A 15,216-nucleotide genomic window follows, 5' to 3' on the forward strand; every position below is an offset into this window, starting at 1 on the left:
TTACCTTTGCCTTGGTTTCAACTCTTCTGATCTCGGGCCTGTCACTGACAACTGGAAACATATCTGAAGTTTTTTAATTCCTCATCTTAAAGTACATATATCCAGATTTGTATTTTAAGTTTGTCTGTTTCTTCCTGGCTATTTCCAATAAGGATACCCTTAAGAAGGTAGGGAATAATGCATGCTAATTAGTTAAACAGCAAAGCTTTCCCTGTGGCTGCTTTTCTGCTCTGTGTAGTAACTTTGCTACAATCATTACACTGATTTGGAGAGCTGCTGATAGCAGTGATTAGACAGTGAATCTTCTTGCTTATTTCAGTCAGACCTCATACTTCATACTTCATCCCTCTGTGAATTAGCCTTAATATATATGTTTGAAAATGGTGAAGTAGTAAAGGATAAGATGTTACACATAGATGGATGAGAGATACAATAAGATGTAGGGGATGTTGCTTTTTTACAGTACTGTCTAAGGCATCTGTCAGAGATCAAGTCTGAATTTGTATGTGACCTAAAATATATGGAATACATAGTAAAAAGAGCTGAATGACAGTAGCATGGAGGTCTTGTCATATAGCCTTGCATTGTTATGTTCCACATTTCTTTAAGCTCTTATTCCTATTCTATGCTTGCTTCTGCTGAGCTTTTCTTAAACTTGCTGACAGTTAAGGAGAGGAATTCTGTATCTTGTGATAATTCCCAGATCAGGAAAACTGTTACTGAAACAGTTCTACTTGCATCGTTGTACTAATTCTACATCATATCCACCAACATAGTCAGGGAGGGTTTTTTTTTACCTGCTGTCCTAAAATACTGTGTTTAGATGCTTATGAATAGAAGTGAAGAAAAGAAAAAAAAAAGTTTGAAGAGTAAAGTTGCAGTATATATTTCAATATAGTGTGTGAAGTAGTGTATACTTCAAGTAAAGTTTGGTGTTAAAATTGAATCTCTTCAGACAAATTAGTGAAGTGACTTTTCAAACACAAGATATTTAATAACTGGAGTTATTTTTCAAAGTATTAGTTTTTAAACTCCTAGAGGGATTACTTAGGTGGGATATGGCTATCAACCAGGTATGGCTATCAACCATAATCCATGTTTCCAGAGAAGATTTTATAAGGTCAAAGGTGTGACTTACCTTCCTACTTACCTTGGGAACCGTGGCTTGAGGCAACAAGCTCAGAGAGAAGAGTTACCAGGAAATATTGCTCAGAAATTGCACAGGTTTGTGGGTGGCTCAGTAAAATGGGAAATGGGTTTTTCATGTTGTCTGGGTCACTATGTTTCTGTGACTTTGATAGCAACTAAGAATTACCACTGTTTGACCAACTCTTCTATTACAAACTTTGTTTTTCTCATTCACTGAGAGGGGTAGAATTAATGAATGTGAATGACAAACAGTAGGTGCACCCTTTCTTCTTCTAATTTCAGTTCCAGAGTGTAAGATTAAATGGGGATAGGTATAAGATGTTGAATTGTATAAACTATTGTAATAAATTCAAGAAAATTTCAGTTGAGTGGAATTTTTAATCCATTAATTGTATTTTCCCTTCTGATTAATTTAGGAAGTCTAAAAAGAAAAAAAAAAAAAGTTGGTTTACTCCTATTTATAGGAAGCAATGTTCTAAACTTCCCTAATGGCAGTTTCTGCCAGGCTTTATTTGGGAAATTATTTTTAAGTATGTGTTCACTAAAGGTGAACGTGTGGCTTTTACATCTGAAGTGAAAGTTTTATGTGTGCTTCTTAGCATGAACTAAGTAATCACAATCTAAATAATAGAAACATTAGTGTTTGCAATTTTCTCCCACCAGCCCCTGCCATGATGTACAGTGAAACTAGTTTTATCCACAAAAATAGAGCATTTGGTTTTATCTTCAGCTGTTTTCAATGAAGGACTGAATTGCACTTCTCCGGAATTGCAAAACAGGCTTTTTACCTCTTCAAGAAAATTTATGGAATCTACTCTGAAGTTTCACTCCAAAGGAAAACTTTTGAGGAAGTTGGTTTTACTTATTTTATGATGACTTTTCTGGAGCTTGTAACTGCTCAGCAGCTCGTTTTTCAAGTTCATTATCCTGCAAAGAGTGACTGGGAACACAAATATTTCCAAGTAGAAACTAATAGTTTTAGGAGAAGGAAAGATTAGAGCGACTCATCAAAGTTTAGGGTATAATTATAGAGCTGACTGTATGTGGGAGAAGTATGTAGTTGATTATTTTTTTTTAATTATGCATTCAAATTATTTTTTATTAATTTTTTCTACAGTGGAAGAATCATAGAATCATTAGGTAGGAAGAGACCTTTAAGATCATCAAGTCCAACTGTTAACCCAGCGCTGCCAACTCCATCACTAAACCATGACCCTAAGCCCCACATCTAGTCCTCTAAGTACCTCCAGGGGTGGTCACCACTTTCCTGGTAAGCCTGATCCAATGCTTGACAGCCCTTTGGTGAAGAGAACAGGCAAACCTACCACAATGGTTTAATAACGCTGGGAGGCCTCCAGGTGCTGTCACTGTAAAAATTCCTGATGCATCCTTATAACTTGACGATAAGACATCTTCACTCTTAAGAGCAGCAGGGGATTCAGTTTCCAAACTGTGCTTATTCTGAATATTAAATAACAGATTTAATTGTAAATTTCCGTGTAGAAAATTAGTCAGAAGGAAACGGCTGAGAGAACCTGGCATGTTGCTTGTGCTTGTTTATCTAAGAGGTGTTAGTGGCAGAGCAGTGCACTTGTCAGAATTTCAAGTAGTTATATTTATTAGTTTTTGTATTAGAAGTGAATTGTGTCAAATACAGTATCACTAGCCAAGATAGTGATCTGTCTGTTCAGAAACAAACGATGCATTGGAACATAACACTGCAGATAACCAGTTTCTGTCACAGAACTCTCAATCAACATTTTTTTAAATTGTGGGGTTTTTTTGTATTAAAATGTGGAGCTGTGAGCAAATAGGATTACAACATATGCAACAGAACTGTTATTTTTCTCTTAAAGTTTTTTTGTTTTTTAATCATGGGAGTCAGCCTGTATAATACAGAGAGGTTTTTCAGAATATTCAGAATTATATGGGAGCACTTAATTTCTTTAGCTTTCCTCTTAATTTGTACTGTATGTTTGAAAAAATTCACCTTGGATTAGATTTTTCAGGTGTAAATGATTTTTATCTGCACCAACTGTAGTCTTGGCCGCCAGACTGCCTATGGCCAGTTAACCCACAGGAACGGAGTCTGTGATACGACACCTCCCGTGTTAATCTGCTTCCTTCCTCCCTCTTTGCTGCCAAATGCACACTGGAGAAAAAAGGTACATGGCAGTGTCCACAGGTACTGCTCCTGATTCCTGGCTGCCATTTTGGTTGTGGTAGTTTATTCAAGAGAGGTTTGCAACTCTGCCTCGTGACTTTGGTTGCACGTTTCTTCTTGGCTCTGGTAACAAAGCTGACCGAGTGTCATTCATGTTGTTGATGTGTCACTTCATTAACAGATGAAGAACACTTGCTAGAATTTGTTGCATGGTAACTAGTACAGTGAATAAAGGAAGAAGTTGGCGATCCACTTCTCTAAGAAATAAATAATAGCTATGTCACTTTTAGAATTATTTTTTACTGTTGAAGTGTTGTTCAGCTATGGTGTTGTAGCTCATATGCTAGCTTATGAGACACACCTCTGTGAAGAAGATATTTTTATATTAACTGTGGAAACCATGATCTTTAAAGATAACTTTAAATAAGAAACTGTTAACTATTTTTTTTGGTTCATTTTAGAATAAAGGTTCACTTCAGTTTGAAGACAAATGGGATTTCATGCGCCCTATCGTTCTGAAACTTCTTCGTCAGGAGTCTGTCACAAAACAGCAATGGTTTGATCTGTTCTCGTAAGTAATTTTTTAGTATCTGATGTCCTTCTGCGTAATGGAAATGCGGTTATGGTACTGCTTGTGATCCAGAAGTCTTATATGACACAGATTCTGTGGGAAGACAGAACAAATGTACTAGTTTAAGTTCTGTTGAGTGATAATTGTGCATACATCACTGTAAGTGCTAAAGTAGAGTTTTGCTGAGATTGATCGTTGCAAACAGGATGGAGAAAGAACAGCAGATCTTTAGACTTAAGCTGATCACAGGAAACAAGTTTTATACCTGCCCACAAAACTTTTGTTTACTGCTTTTGGCAGTAAGTTCATTTAATGGTAGTTGGCTGAATGTTACATTGTTCTGATTTGAATGGCTTTCTTCTAAAATAACTTAATGCTACTGAAGTAACAGGCCAATGTAGTTTAACTGGTATAATTTGAATACTTTTGTGCCACAATAATATATATAGTATTTTTCAGACAGCATTTGCATTAGTGTACTTTCTAAAAACCTTGCTATTTTCCTCCTTCCAAAAAGCCAGAAGTTGCTTCCTGTTAGGTGATGATTTTCTTCTTAAAAGCCAGACTTTTGCGAGCACAATGTGGAAGTTAATTAAAGCACATATATTGAAAAAATATATCTAAAATAGACTTTGTCTCAGCATAGTTTTTTTCCTCAAATAAAGTTGTAGCTTAAATCTGCAGTCTGTCCTGCTTTTTAAAATCTGTCACAAAAGTGTTTTTTATTTCAAGTCTCTTTGCAATATGTGTTGTTACTGCTCTTTTTTACGAGGATAGCGCCATGATTCTTTTTACACCCATCTTATGCACCTGTCACACTTTCCTGCCAACCAAAAGGGAAGGTAGTTTATCATGTAATGAGTTTTAATATCTTATGATGTCACGGCTATCATAGTTGCCAAAAACGTGCTATAGTTAAGGTACAAATTAAGTTCTGAGTCATTGCTTTCATTTTTAATAAACATTTCAATAATTCTGCATTAGTATTGAAATATTATTTGCTTTTTTTTTTTTTTGTAGTTGAATTATTGGATAGAACTTAAGTAACTTTATGGCTAAATTAAGGATATTGAAGGAAAGGATCCCACTCTCATAGGTTCCTATTTTTGGATCGTGCTCTTTGTTAAGCTTTTTAATAAAAAATCAAAATCTGTAGGTGTCTTCTACCTGCCCTTTGAGTATCATTATCTAGTATGGCTTTTATCACTGCTGTCAGGAAACAGTGGTGTTCTAAATACAGTAACACCTTTTCTGCATGTGAAAGTGTTTATATGTCACGGTTTGGGTAGACATGTCTAAATCCTGGGCCAGAACCTTTGATCTGTGTCAAAGGAACTTTTTGCCCTGTAAGTTTTGTCTTTTCAGTTAAACTGAAATAAATACGCTCTTCTATTGAAATAACTATTGGTTTAACAGCAACAAAGTTGTACCCTTGTATTATATAGTTGCTTTCCTGCAAAGATGTAGCCTTAGTATTAAAAAGAAGAAGAACCAGAAGATGAGTCAAAATGCTTGCTAGGTCACATTATATATGAAGTATGGTTAGGATTGTAACTTGCATTACTTAGTCTTTAGTATGGATAGAAATTAGGGATTAAGTTACACTTGCTGGACTGTCAGCTAGGAAAAACAGGAATGTATTTGAATGTTGATTTAAACTCATTACTAGAATTTTGCTTTGTGATGCTGTTTGATAGCTTTTCTGCTGTAGGCTTTAACTTCAGCATGCTACCATTGTCATGAAATGTTTAAGTGATCTCACTAAACTAATTAAAACATCTTTTTAATTACCTGATGTCACTGAGCTGAAATTTCTCACAAAGTTCTGATTCCTTTGTAGCACAAGAATGTTGTAGTGCTGTAACTGTGAAACTAAGACTGAAGGCTGCATGATAATGAGAGCATTTAAAAATAATATGGCCTGAGTAGTAGTGCTTCTACTGGCAAGGGGTTTCAGTCTTCATCAAAGAAAAGCTGTAAAAAATTGTCCGTAGTGCAATGAGGATTATTGAATAGATACAAAAACAGAATTGGCTTCTACATCTCTCCTTGACCATAGGCTGTTACTAGATAGGAGGCTGTTACTTGCTTCCAAGACTTTATTATAGCTTCAGTCTCTTTTCCAAGCATGTTTTTTTGCATATATCACTGGAATTTAACTGTGTATTGTTTGACAATGGTAGATAAAAGGTGTTAATTTCTTAGACATACTTAAGTTCTGATTGTTTAAGCCTCATACACTATAGCATGAAACTTTGAGTAGCTGTTCCTAAAAGGGATAAATTGTTTTCTAGAGATGTACATGCAGTTTGCTTGTGGGATGATAAAGGTCCAGCAAAAATCCATCAGGCTCTGAAGGAAGACATCCTTGATTTTATTAAACAGGCACAAGCAGTAAGTTCTTAATGTTTCATAACTTCTATTTATATTGTTAGAAAAATAACCTAGTAGTTCTGACTTTCATAGAATCAAAATGCGTTTCTGTTTTGTTTGAAATTTTGTGATGTCCTGGAGATCGTAATTACCCTTCAAACTTCTACTGACAAAAAGCCAGCCTTGAGCATTTGCTGTGGCTTACTGTCTTCTCATAGTCCTTGAAACTGGGGTGGGCAGTGATTTTTGTGTTATATTAAGCAAACAAATGAAAAGCCCCACAGCATTATTTTTGTTTATCCAACAGTACTTAGGGACTCTTCTTCCACTTGAAAACCTCTTGAGGCAAATTTTTCCATAAGAAATAACTGTCTGAAAAAAATTGTTGTCTGGCTTCAGTGCTGTGCTGACATGTTCATGGATGGCTTTAAAATAAGCCATATATATGAAATACTAGAAATACCTGTTATCAGCTCAGTAAACTTATCTGTCCAGTTTTATGGGCTTCCCTCCAAATGATTGAAATTATCAATTGATTCAAAGGAAATTTCGTCTTTGTAAAATGTATAGCAAAAGATGTAAGTATATGTAAAGAACATGCCTTTAGACCAAGGTTTTCATTGTTTTGATTTGCTGATGGCGTTAAAAAATTGTTCACATGGAAAATTTGAATTTTACCAACTACTTGTTTGCTGTTACCTTTCTTTACTCTTTAGAAAAAGTTCAAAAGCCATGGGTTGCTAACTACTCCCCTGAACTAAATGACACTCAAACATGTAGACTCCTGATGTATCTGTAGATTTGAAATTTATATGGGAGTTAGTTTCAATATAAGCAAATTCAATAATTGTTTTGTGCAGAAATTTGTTTATAAATTACCTCCTCTTCTCCCCTCCATTTCCAGAGAGTGCTCAGTCATCAAGATGATACAGCTTTGCTGAAAGCATATATAGTGGAGTGGCGCAAGTTCTTCACGCAGTGTGATATTTTGCCCAAGCCATTTTGTCAGTTAGAGATTACTTTAATGGGCAAGCAGGGCAGCAACAAGAAGTCTAATGTAGAAGACAGTATTGTTCGAAAGGTAAGTGATAGGTATTAAGAGTTTTGCTGCACACTCTTCTACCCATAATAATAGTACAGAAGGAATTCTGTAGCTGAAGGTTAAATTGCACCAATCATGTAACATGATGTGTCAGTTTGCTTCAGTATGAAGGTCAGAATAACCCTGGAACTGTTCCTTCCATAATAATTTCACTGTTTTCACTTCTTCTGCTTTGGCTACTAACAGTGTTGTTTAGGTGATTAAAGAACTTCTTGGTTGGGCCTTGGGTTTTTTTGGGGTTTGGTTTTTGTGTTGGTTTGTTGTTTTGGTTTTTTTTTGTTTGTTTTTTGTTTGTTTGTTTAAATTATTACTTGAATCCTATGGTGGGAGGCAGTTGTAAATTACCTATTGCTTCTATACTTGTGAGTAGCAAGTGTACTTGTTTATATGTGAATAGTTTTTCTACTCCTTGTTTATTTCCCTAGGCCAAAATCTTAGCTGGGGCACATGTCTGCATTTTACAAATGACCAATTAAATACAGTAATCTTGATTTAAATATGGCTGTATATCTCTTCATTTCTCCTTTTTCCTCCAAACTGCCAGTCATATCAGCGAAAAGATTGGGCATGTAGAATCTTGTGGATATGATCTTTTCACTATTTCATATAAAACACATAGAGGAAGTTGAGGGTTTGAGTATGGAGTGCTCAGTGTTCCGACTCCTCTGAATAATGGTCTTTGAAATTGCTTTAGTCTTTCATGGAAGAAAAACTGAGCATATCAGTTGTAAAATGTTAAGTCCTTCATTATCCCTTTTCATTGCAGAAAGTATCTGTAGGGAAATATAATTCTTTCAGCAATCTTTCATTGGTACTGAAGATCATTTTAACTATCCCGCTGTCTCTAGGATGGGAAGAACAAAACAGTTCACGTGCATTACTTTGGACAAGATTTTTTTTTTCCACCCTCCTATTTTGACATCTGATCCGCTATAACTCTTGAACAAAAAGAGAAGAAAACAGCAGCAAAGAGGAATCACCACCTCAAATTACCTTTTTTGTTTTAATTGTTTGTTGGAGAAAGTGTGTGATCTTACTAGGCTCCTGAAGGTCTGGCAAACTTGAACTCTTCACTGTGCTGTATGCAGAAGGGAGGAGAACTACAAAATGAAAGATAAAACAAGATGGAGTGGAGAAAGTAGTGAGGAGAAAGTAGGAGAAAGAGCTGATGTCTTAACAATTCAGATTTTCTTCAGGACAGAAGCTGATGGGGATGTCTTACCTCTCATATACAGTCCAGTTAGGACTATCTCATGCTTAGGACATCAAGCCATGAGTCTTCAACCTATCTTATTATTTCGTATTCACTGCTGAAGGTCACTTGCTGTTTCTGGCATAATTCTCTGTAGTTTTCTAAAAAATGCCTTGTCAAACTTCTTTGATACTTGAGAAGTTTTTCATATAGTCACCCAAAATATGCATGTTTTTTATCAAATACCTCCATAAAACTTATCCATATTGACAAAAAGCAGTTTGACCATAAAAAGCTCTAATGTGCCTGCTAGGTGGCTTGACTTATCTTACTGTTTTCTTCACCGTTTACTTAGTTCTTGTAAACCAATTCTATGATTGTACAGTGCAACCATAATGTACATATCAGTAATGTTCAAATAAAGAAAAATGTCATTGAGAAAGGGTAATAAAATAAAACTTCACTTGTGAGAAGGTTCCAGTGTTTTGAACGGTAATTGCCTTTCAACATATATGACTTCAATGTCAGAAATTTGACATTTTGCTAAAATTGAGACAGTTGTGGAGAAGTTAATAAAGGATGGTAAATTTATCTCTCTTGAAAGGATATCTGACTTTTATTAGGGGCTTGCTGTGTTTAAATCCAAAAGTTACAAAGCAAGAATGGAACAAGGCCATCTAATTTTTACAGTTAACTTTGCCATGCAACTGTGTCAAATCATCCTAAGCTCATTTTTAGTAAGCTTATTCACAATCATAAGGTAAAGTTTGAACTGGTAAATTTTATTATTCCAACCAGGTTTCCACTGCCATTATAGACTGACAAGTGGTGTGCTTAAAGCAGTTACTCTCAGTTTGAAGATACTGTAACTCTAAGCTTTCTTCTAAAGCAATGAAATGGCATGAGTTGGACAGGAAAAATAAAAATTATCTGTCAAGTTTTTGCATAATTTCATTAGGTATTTGGTGGTATACATAGAGCCAGATCCAGTGTCTAAGGGGAAAAAAATAAAATTACCACAGTAACTTGAATTCTAAAGCAAAATAAAATTTGTAATATGTAATCATGCTTTGAGTATTTACTACTGAACAGCTGGTGAAGCTTAGGTGGGCATAAGTATGGCCTGGCCTGTTAGGGAGCTTCTGGTGTTGCACAGCTGCAGAACATGGGGTCTGGTGATCATGTGCAATGCAACAGATTTGCAGCAGCATCAGTAGCAATCACTAAAAAAATAAATAAATCACACAGTAGAATATGAAGGGACTGTTTGACTCATGAGGATTTTGTTCACAGCCTCTGTAACTAATTTTAAAACTTTGCAGTCCTTAAATGAGGTTTGGAGGTTTCTTATTAATTCTATATGCATTACTTGTGTGTTCAACTTCATACTAGATAAATCCAAAACTGTAATTTTTTTCTTTACACAGCTGTAGTGTTAATTGAGTTTTTGTTTTGTTTAAGACTGAGCCTGCCAAATAGTGAACTATATTTGAATGTTTGCCTCAAAAGTATGCTCTGACACTGCAACTCCTGAGATATTGCATTGCTGGAAAAGTTATTGACTGGTTACTGAGAACTGCAGAAATAATACAGAATTATGAAATTAATATCTGAATCAAATACTGCCTCCCCTAGCTGTCTGGTTACATAAAGTAATATTAAAATGTGAGCTGACTGTTACTCCTATAAAAACTTGAGCAAGATTGAGTTCTATGTGTAATCTGAAAATCACAATATAAATTGCTTGATTTCTCTTTTTGAGCTGTTTATTTTACACAAACCTGTATCTGTGTGAGTCTTTCTGACAAGATTTTTTTTTTTCTTTCTGGTACACAGCTCATGCTAGATACATGGAATGAATCCATATTTTCAAATATAAAAAATAGACTTCAGGACAGTGCAATGAAGCTAGTTCATGCTGAAAGACTAGGAGAAGCTTTCGACTCTCAGCTCGTTATTGGAGTTCGAGAATCATATGGTATGTCTTGCACAGACCAATCTCTGTTGTCTCCTTGCTTTAGTAAATTAACTTTTATCATACAAAGTTGGCAATTATGGTAGGGTTGGAATGATACTCAGCATTTTTATTGATTTTTTTTTTGTTGTTGTTGTTGATATGTGATACCAATTAAATTCTGTTAAAAATCTTTAACTTCCAAGTGATTTTATCAGTTACTCCAAAATCAGCGTTTTCAACAAGCAAACTACATTTTGACCTTTTAGGGTTGAAGGTACAACCTTGTGTCTGTGCATCTTTCTGTGGTGTGTCTGATTCTTCAGACAGTTTGAAGAAATGGAGGCGGCATGTAGGACTCCCAGTCTCTTTCTTCTTTGCAGAACAGATCTGTGCATCTGAAACTTCTATGGCATTTCACCATTGCCTGCCTCTTCTTAAAAGTTTTGCGTCCTGTTGAATTAAACTTGTGGCTAATACTTTTTCAAATGGCTTTACAAATGACCAAGTCCAAATTTTTTTTAGAAGTGTATTGCATTTAAGGACTGACTTTATTTTTTTCTCTGTAACTGTTGGAAACTTTTTACTGCTGGGTAGCAGTAAGCTCACTGCCTCCATTCTTGTACAACAGAAAAACCTAATGGGGGAAAAAAGAAAAAAGTCTAAAACAAAGCCCTTGGGATTCTAAGAACAGTACCTAAGAAAAGCTGTTTGTTGAGTCAGGTGGAGAAGTTTTCACTCTATTAGGCATTATGCTGAGCACTTTTAAAATCTTTTTTCTTTAAAATTTTGCAATGGTATGTATTTCTGGTTATCATGTTTGAATGTCAGAGATGCTGGAGATGAGTATGAAGTTCTTTCCAGTTCCCTATAGTTAATCTAGATGTTTTTTGAGCAAAGACTGGATGATTCTGGTTACCTTTAGGGATTAAAGTGAATTCATAGGATACTTCAGATTCTACAGTGCAATCTTTTAAAAATACAAGACTCACTTTAGTGAGATTTGCTTGTTATTAGCCATATAAGTTTCCTAGACTTGCAAGTAAGTTTGGCCTTTCTCTTTGCAGTTAACCTTTGTTCTAATCCTGAAGATAAACTTCAGATATATCGGGATAACTTTGAAAAGGCATATTTGGATTCAACAGAGAGATTTTATAGAACACAGGCTCCTTCTTATTTACAACAAAATGGTGTACAGAATTACATGAAATATGTAAGTAAAAATTCTGCTATAACTTTGTTCTGAAGATGTTAGTACTTAAAATGATTGCTGTTCTACTTTTGCACAGGCAGATGCTAAACTAAAAGAAGAAGAGAAAAGAGCTCTACGGTATTTAGAAACAAGGCGTGAATGTAACTCTGTAGAAGCAGTAAGTACAATGTGTGGAAACACATATATGTAAGAAAACTTGATGTAGTTTGTATTTTTATATACAGCATTGCATTTCAGTTTTTATTTTTGTGTGTGTTAAGTGTTATGTCGTAGCAGTAGATTGATCTGAAACTGTTTTTTTTAATAATCCACTGCATCTTTTCTTGCAAAAATCTACATTACTTTCCAATCTGACAGATTACAATTTCTACAGATGTTTCAATAGTAAGTGTTGATCTGAAGTTCAGATAGAAGAGCAGGTTTTTATTAATGTTGATTTTTAGTCTTATATTTTGAGTAAGATTAGAATTTTTTTTCTGTGCTGAACAGTGAATGAAAAAGTTGCTTGAAAATATGCTGGCCAATCCAGTAGGCACCTTCCTCAGTGCTTATTTAGAATGTCTGAAAGAGTCACTGTTCATTGCAATCAAAAGGAGCAATAAAAATCTTATTAAAACTGTTCTAAATTTCCTCTTAGGCTGAAATATGGCCATTTAGTTAAAGGGGTTTTTTTTTTCCTTACCCTTCTTCCCCTTGAGCAATATTTTACACAGTTCAGCTTCTGGAGGAGGATTTAACTGCAGTGAATAATTCATAATTGTGTTGAAATTAGTTCAGGAAACAGGTTATTTTAAATAAATACCCTTTACATCTGAATTTTCTGCAGTGGATCAAAATATGTTTTATGTGTTTATTTTAAGTTGTGAGTAATTAATTTTGCACAGCTATAAATTGTAACCCTGACAAAGAGGCTGACGAAAGAGCAGTGGTCCTGACATGTACAAGCAGTTTCTGTTCTAGATCTAGGCATAGTGTCTTGTTCAAGCTAACCAGCCTGGTCCAAATAGGGTGTGCTGGAATGAGAACTATTCTTAGCTCTTGGATGTATACTTGAAAACTAAGTAGGGTAGTTGGTGTTCCAAAAGCGATGGCTCCCTTGTGAGAAAGGAGGTAACAGAAATATTAAGCTCATTACTGGTTTAGGAGAGAGTTGACCACATTTACTGACCTACATATTTTTAAGAAGTATTGTTTCCTGTATAGGTTTCAGTCAGCTACACATACTTACATGAATCAGTAAACAAATTATTTTGTAGAGCACAGTTGTTGAGAGCAGCCTAGATTTTATGTCATGGCAAACTTGAGAGATATCAGACTTTGGTGTTCAGATGACTAAATGAGCTAATTCTGTGTTTAATATATTTCAGCTCATGGAGTGCTGCGTCAATGCCCTGGTGACATCTTTTAAAGAGACTATTTTAGCAGAATGCCAAGGCATGATCAAACGAAATGAAACAGAAAGTAAGTGAAGCTTGAAGACCAGTGCAGGATGAACTCGGCATCAGCTGCATAAAAATAGATGTTTGTAGATATATCAGATTACTGTTTTTAATAGATGGTGGCAGTGTTTCATAGAGAAAATATTACTAAATGTGGGCAGTTCTAGCCACAAAAAGTGACCATTATTTGTTAGTGTTTTTTTTTAAATCTTTTATATCACTTCTGAAATGTGTATGTACAATACCCTGATTTGAATGACTGGATAGCTCTCATCTTCAGAGAAAATAATATTTTGTGCTCTGTTTTATTTAGTTTTCCTACAACTTATTTTCCTCATGCTGACCAACGCCGGTAAATGTTGCATGTTATTTTCTATTCCAATAGTTCAGACACAAACCACCTCCACTGAGACTTCCCCCTGGAAAAAAAAAAAACAAAACAAAAACTAAAGCATCTCTTTACAAAGCTGTTCTTCTGAAAAGCAGGGAGAACTTTTTCTTACTCTAACTATCGGTGCAGGACCAATAGTCAATTAACAAAATCCCTGTGCATTTTTCATTGGGTTTTTATAGCTGGTATGTCACTGAGAGTATTGAAAGTTAGCTCTGCATGCCTTTTTAAAATTTTCAAACTTTTTTTTTTTTTTTAACTCTGCCACCATAATGTGAGTTTTAGCATGATTCAGAAGTCTTGTGTTAGTCCTATATGGTAAACCAAATTAGATACGTCATTAAAATGTCATAGTTCAAGTAGGGAAATTGAAAAAAATAAAAGCTGAAATCACAGGTTAATTATTTTCTTTGGACTCTCAGTATCCTGCAGCCAGGGAATATTTACTCATGTCTATATGAAGTTTTTGCTTCTGTGCAAATGTGAAAACTGTTTCATGACTTAGAACAGTGTAGGAAATACTTCTAAAGCTAGCATTTCAGAAAATATTTGACCGCAAAACTATGTCATACTGATCTGTTCATCTAGCAGCATGATTTCTGGCAGTAGACCAGAGCTAAATCTAGAAAGTCACCAAACTTCTTACGAGTGTACGTTACAGCCTTTGGGAAAATACAGGAGGCTTGTTTAAATGCAGAGCTTCAGAAGGGTTCATCTGTAGCATCTAGAGCATCTTTCTTCAGAAACTTGTTGAAGTATTCACGCAGTCCTCTCTTTCCTTGTGGCTTCATCTGCTCCTTGATACTGCTTGGCTGCAAAACACTTCTGTTTGGTACAGAAGAGCTCAAGCATCTCTTTCAGACCTTTTTTTCTTCTTTTTTTTTTCCTACACCTATCTATGCTTTAAAATGTTTTAATGAAGGATGTGGATGATAAATTTGTTTAACGATACGTAGTAATTTATACATCTGATAGTCTCCTCTGCTGCACTTTGCTTATGCATGTGTCTTTCTGGTAATACTTGCCCCAAAGAGTTTTATTATATTTTCTTTATTAAACAGCTTCTAACAAAAAATGGTGGGTATTTTTGCTAGGATTTACTGGGCACTGCTGTAAAATACTCGTTACGTTAAGTACTTAATATTTACATGCCATGCGAAGGAAGGAAGGATTAAATTTTTCCAACTAGAAACTAGCAGAGTTGTCAGAACTTGCAAATGCTCTTCCCAATTGGCTTTAGTGCATTTTTGTTTGCTTATAGTATTGAGAGTGTGAGGCCTAAATTTTATTCTTGCAGTACTTCATAATAGAAATATAACCTTGGTTTTTATGAATACAAAATGAAAACAGAATGTAAATGCCCTAACAACTACAATATGGATTTCTTTACTTTTCAGAGCCATGATGTATTCTGAGAAAAAATCCAGTGAAATGTTCTTTTGGTTTTGTTACTTCAAAATGTCTTTGAAGAATATGGTTTCTGGGGGTTCCTATAATCTTTGGGATGCACCTAAAGTTTTCCTGTGCTAGCATTTATTACCAGAAACTACTGATTTTTTTTTTTTTAATTATTCATGTCATAACTAGTTTACAAAACCAGATGTAGAACACTTTATTATATTTGTTTCCTTTTTTTCTGTGATCTTCTCCCTCTCACCCTTACTTGAA

The 15,216-nt window shown here is 35.0% G+C and overlaps 1 protein-coding gene across 3 annotated transcripts in view; it reads left to right on the forward strand.

Annotated features, from left to right (window-relative positions):
- Nucleotides 1–15,216, forward strand: part of CUL5 (cullin 5) — a 33,419-nt gene that overhangs the window by 3,225 nt on the left and 14,978 nt on the right. For 2 of the 3 annotated variants that reach the window (XR_007889269.1, XM_051617132.1), the window contains exons 2-9: nucleotides 3,775–3,884; nucleotides 6,179–6,278; nucleotides 7,162–7,338; nucleotides 10,388–10,529; nucleotides 11,573–11,718; nucleotides 11,795–11,875; nucleotides 13,086–13,179; nucleotides 13,471–13,509. Coding sequence is in view for 2 of the 3 variants with exons in the window: in XM_051617132.1 (XP_051473092.1) it covers nucleotides 3,775–3,884; nucleotides 6,179–6,278; nucleotides 7,162–7,338; nucleotides 10,388–10,529; nucleotides 11,573–11,718; nucleotides 11,795–11,875; nucleotides 13,086–13,179; nucleotides 13,471–13,509 (889 nt within the window). In the remaining variant the exon portion in view is untranslated. The remainder of the gene's footprint in view (nucleotides 1–3,774; nucleotides 3,885–6,178; nucleotides 6,279–7,161; nucleotides 7,339–10,387; nucleotides 10,530–11,572; nucleotides 11,719–11,794; nucleotides 11,876–13,085; nucleotides 13,180–13,470; nucleotides 13,510–15,216) is intronic. The other variant, XM_051617145.1, reaches the window with a different exon arrangement.

This window comes from Apus apus, chromosome 1, assembly GCF_020740795.1.
Source record: "Apus apus isolate bApuApu2 chromosome 1, bApuApu2.pri.cur, whole genome shotgun sequence".
NCBI classification, from domain to species: Eukaryota; Metazoa; Chordata; class Aves; order Apodiformes; family Apodidae; genus Apus; species Apus apus.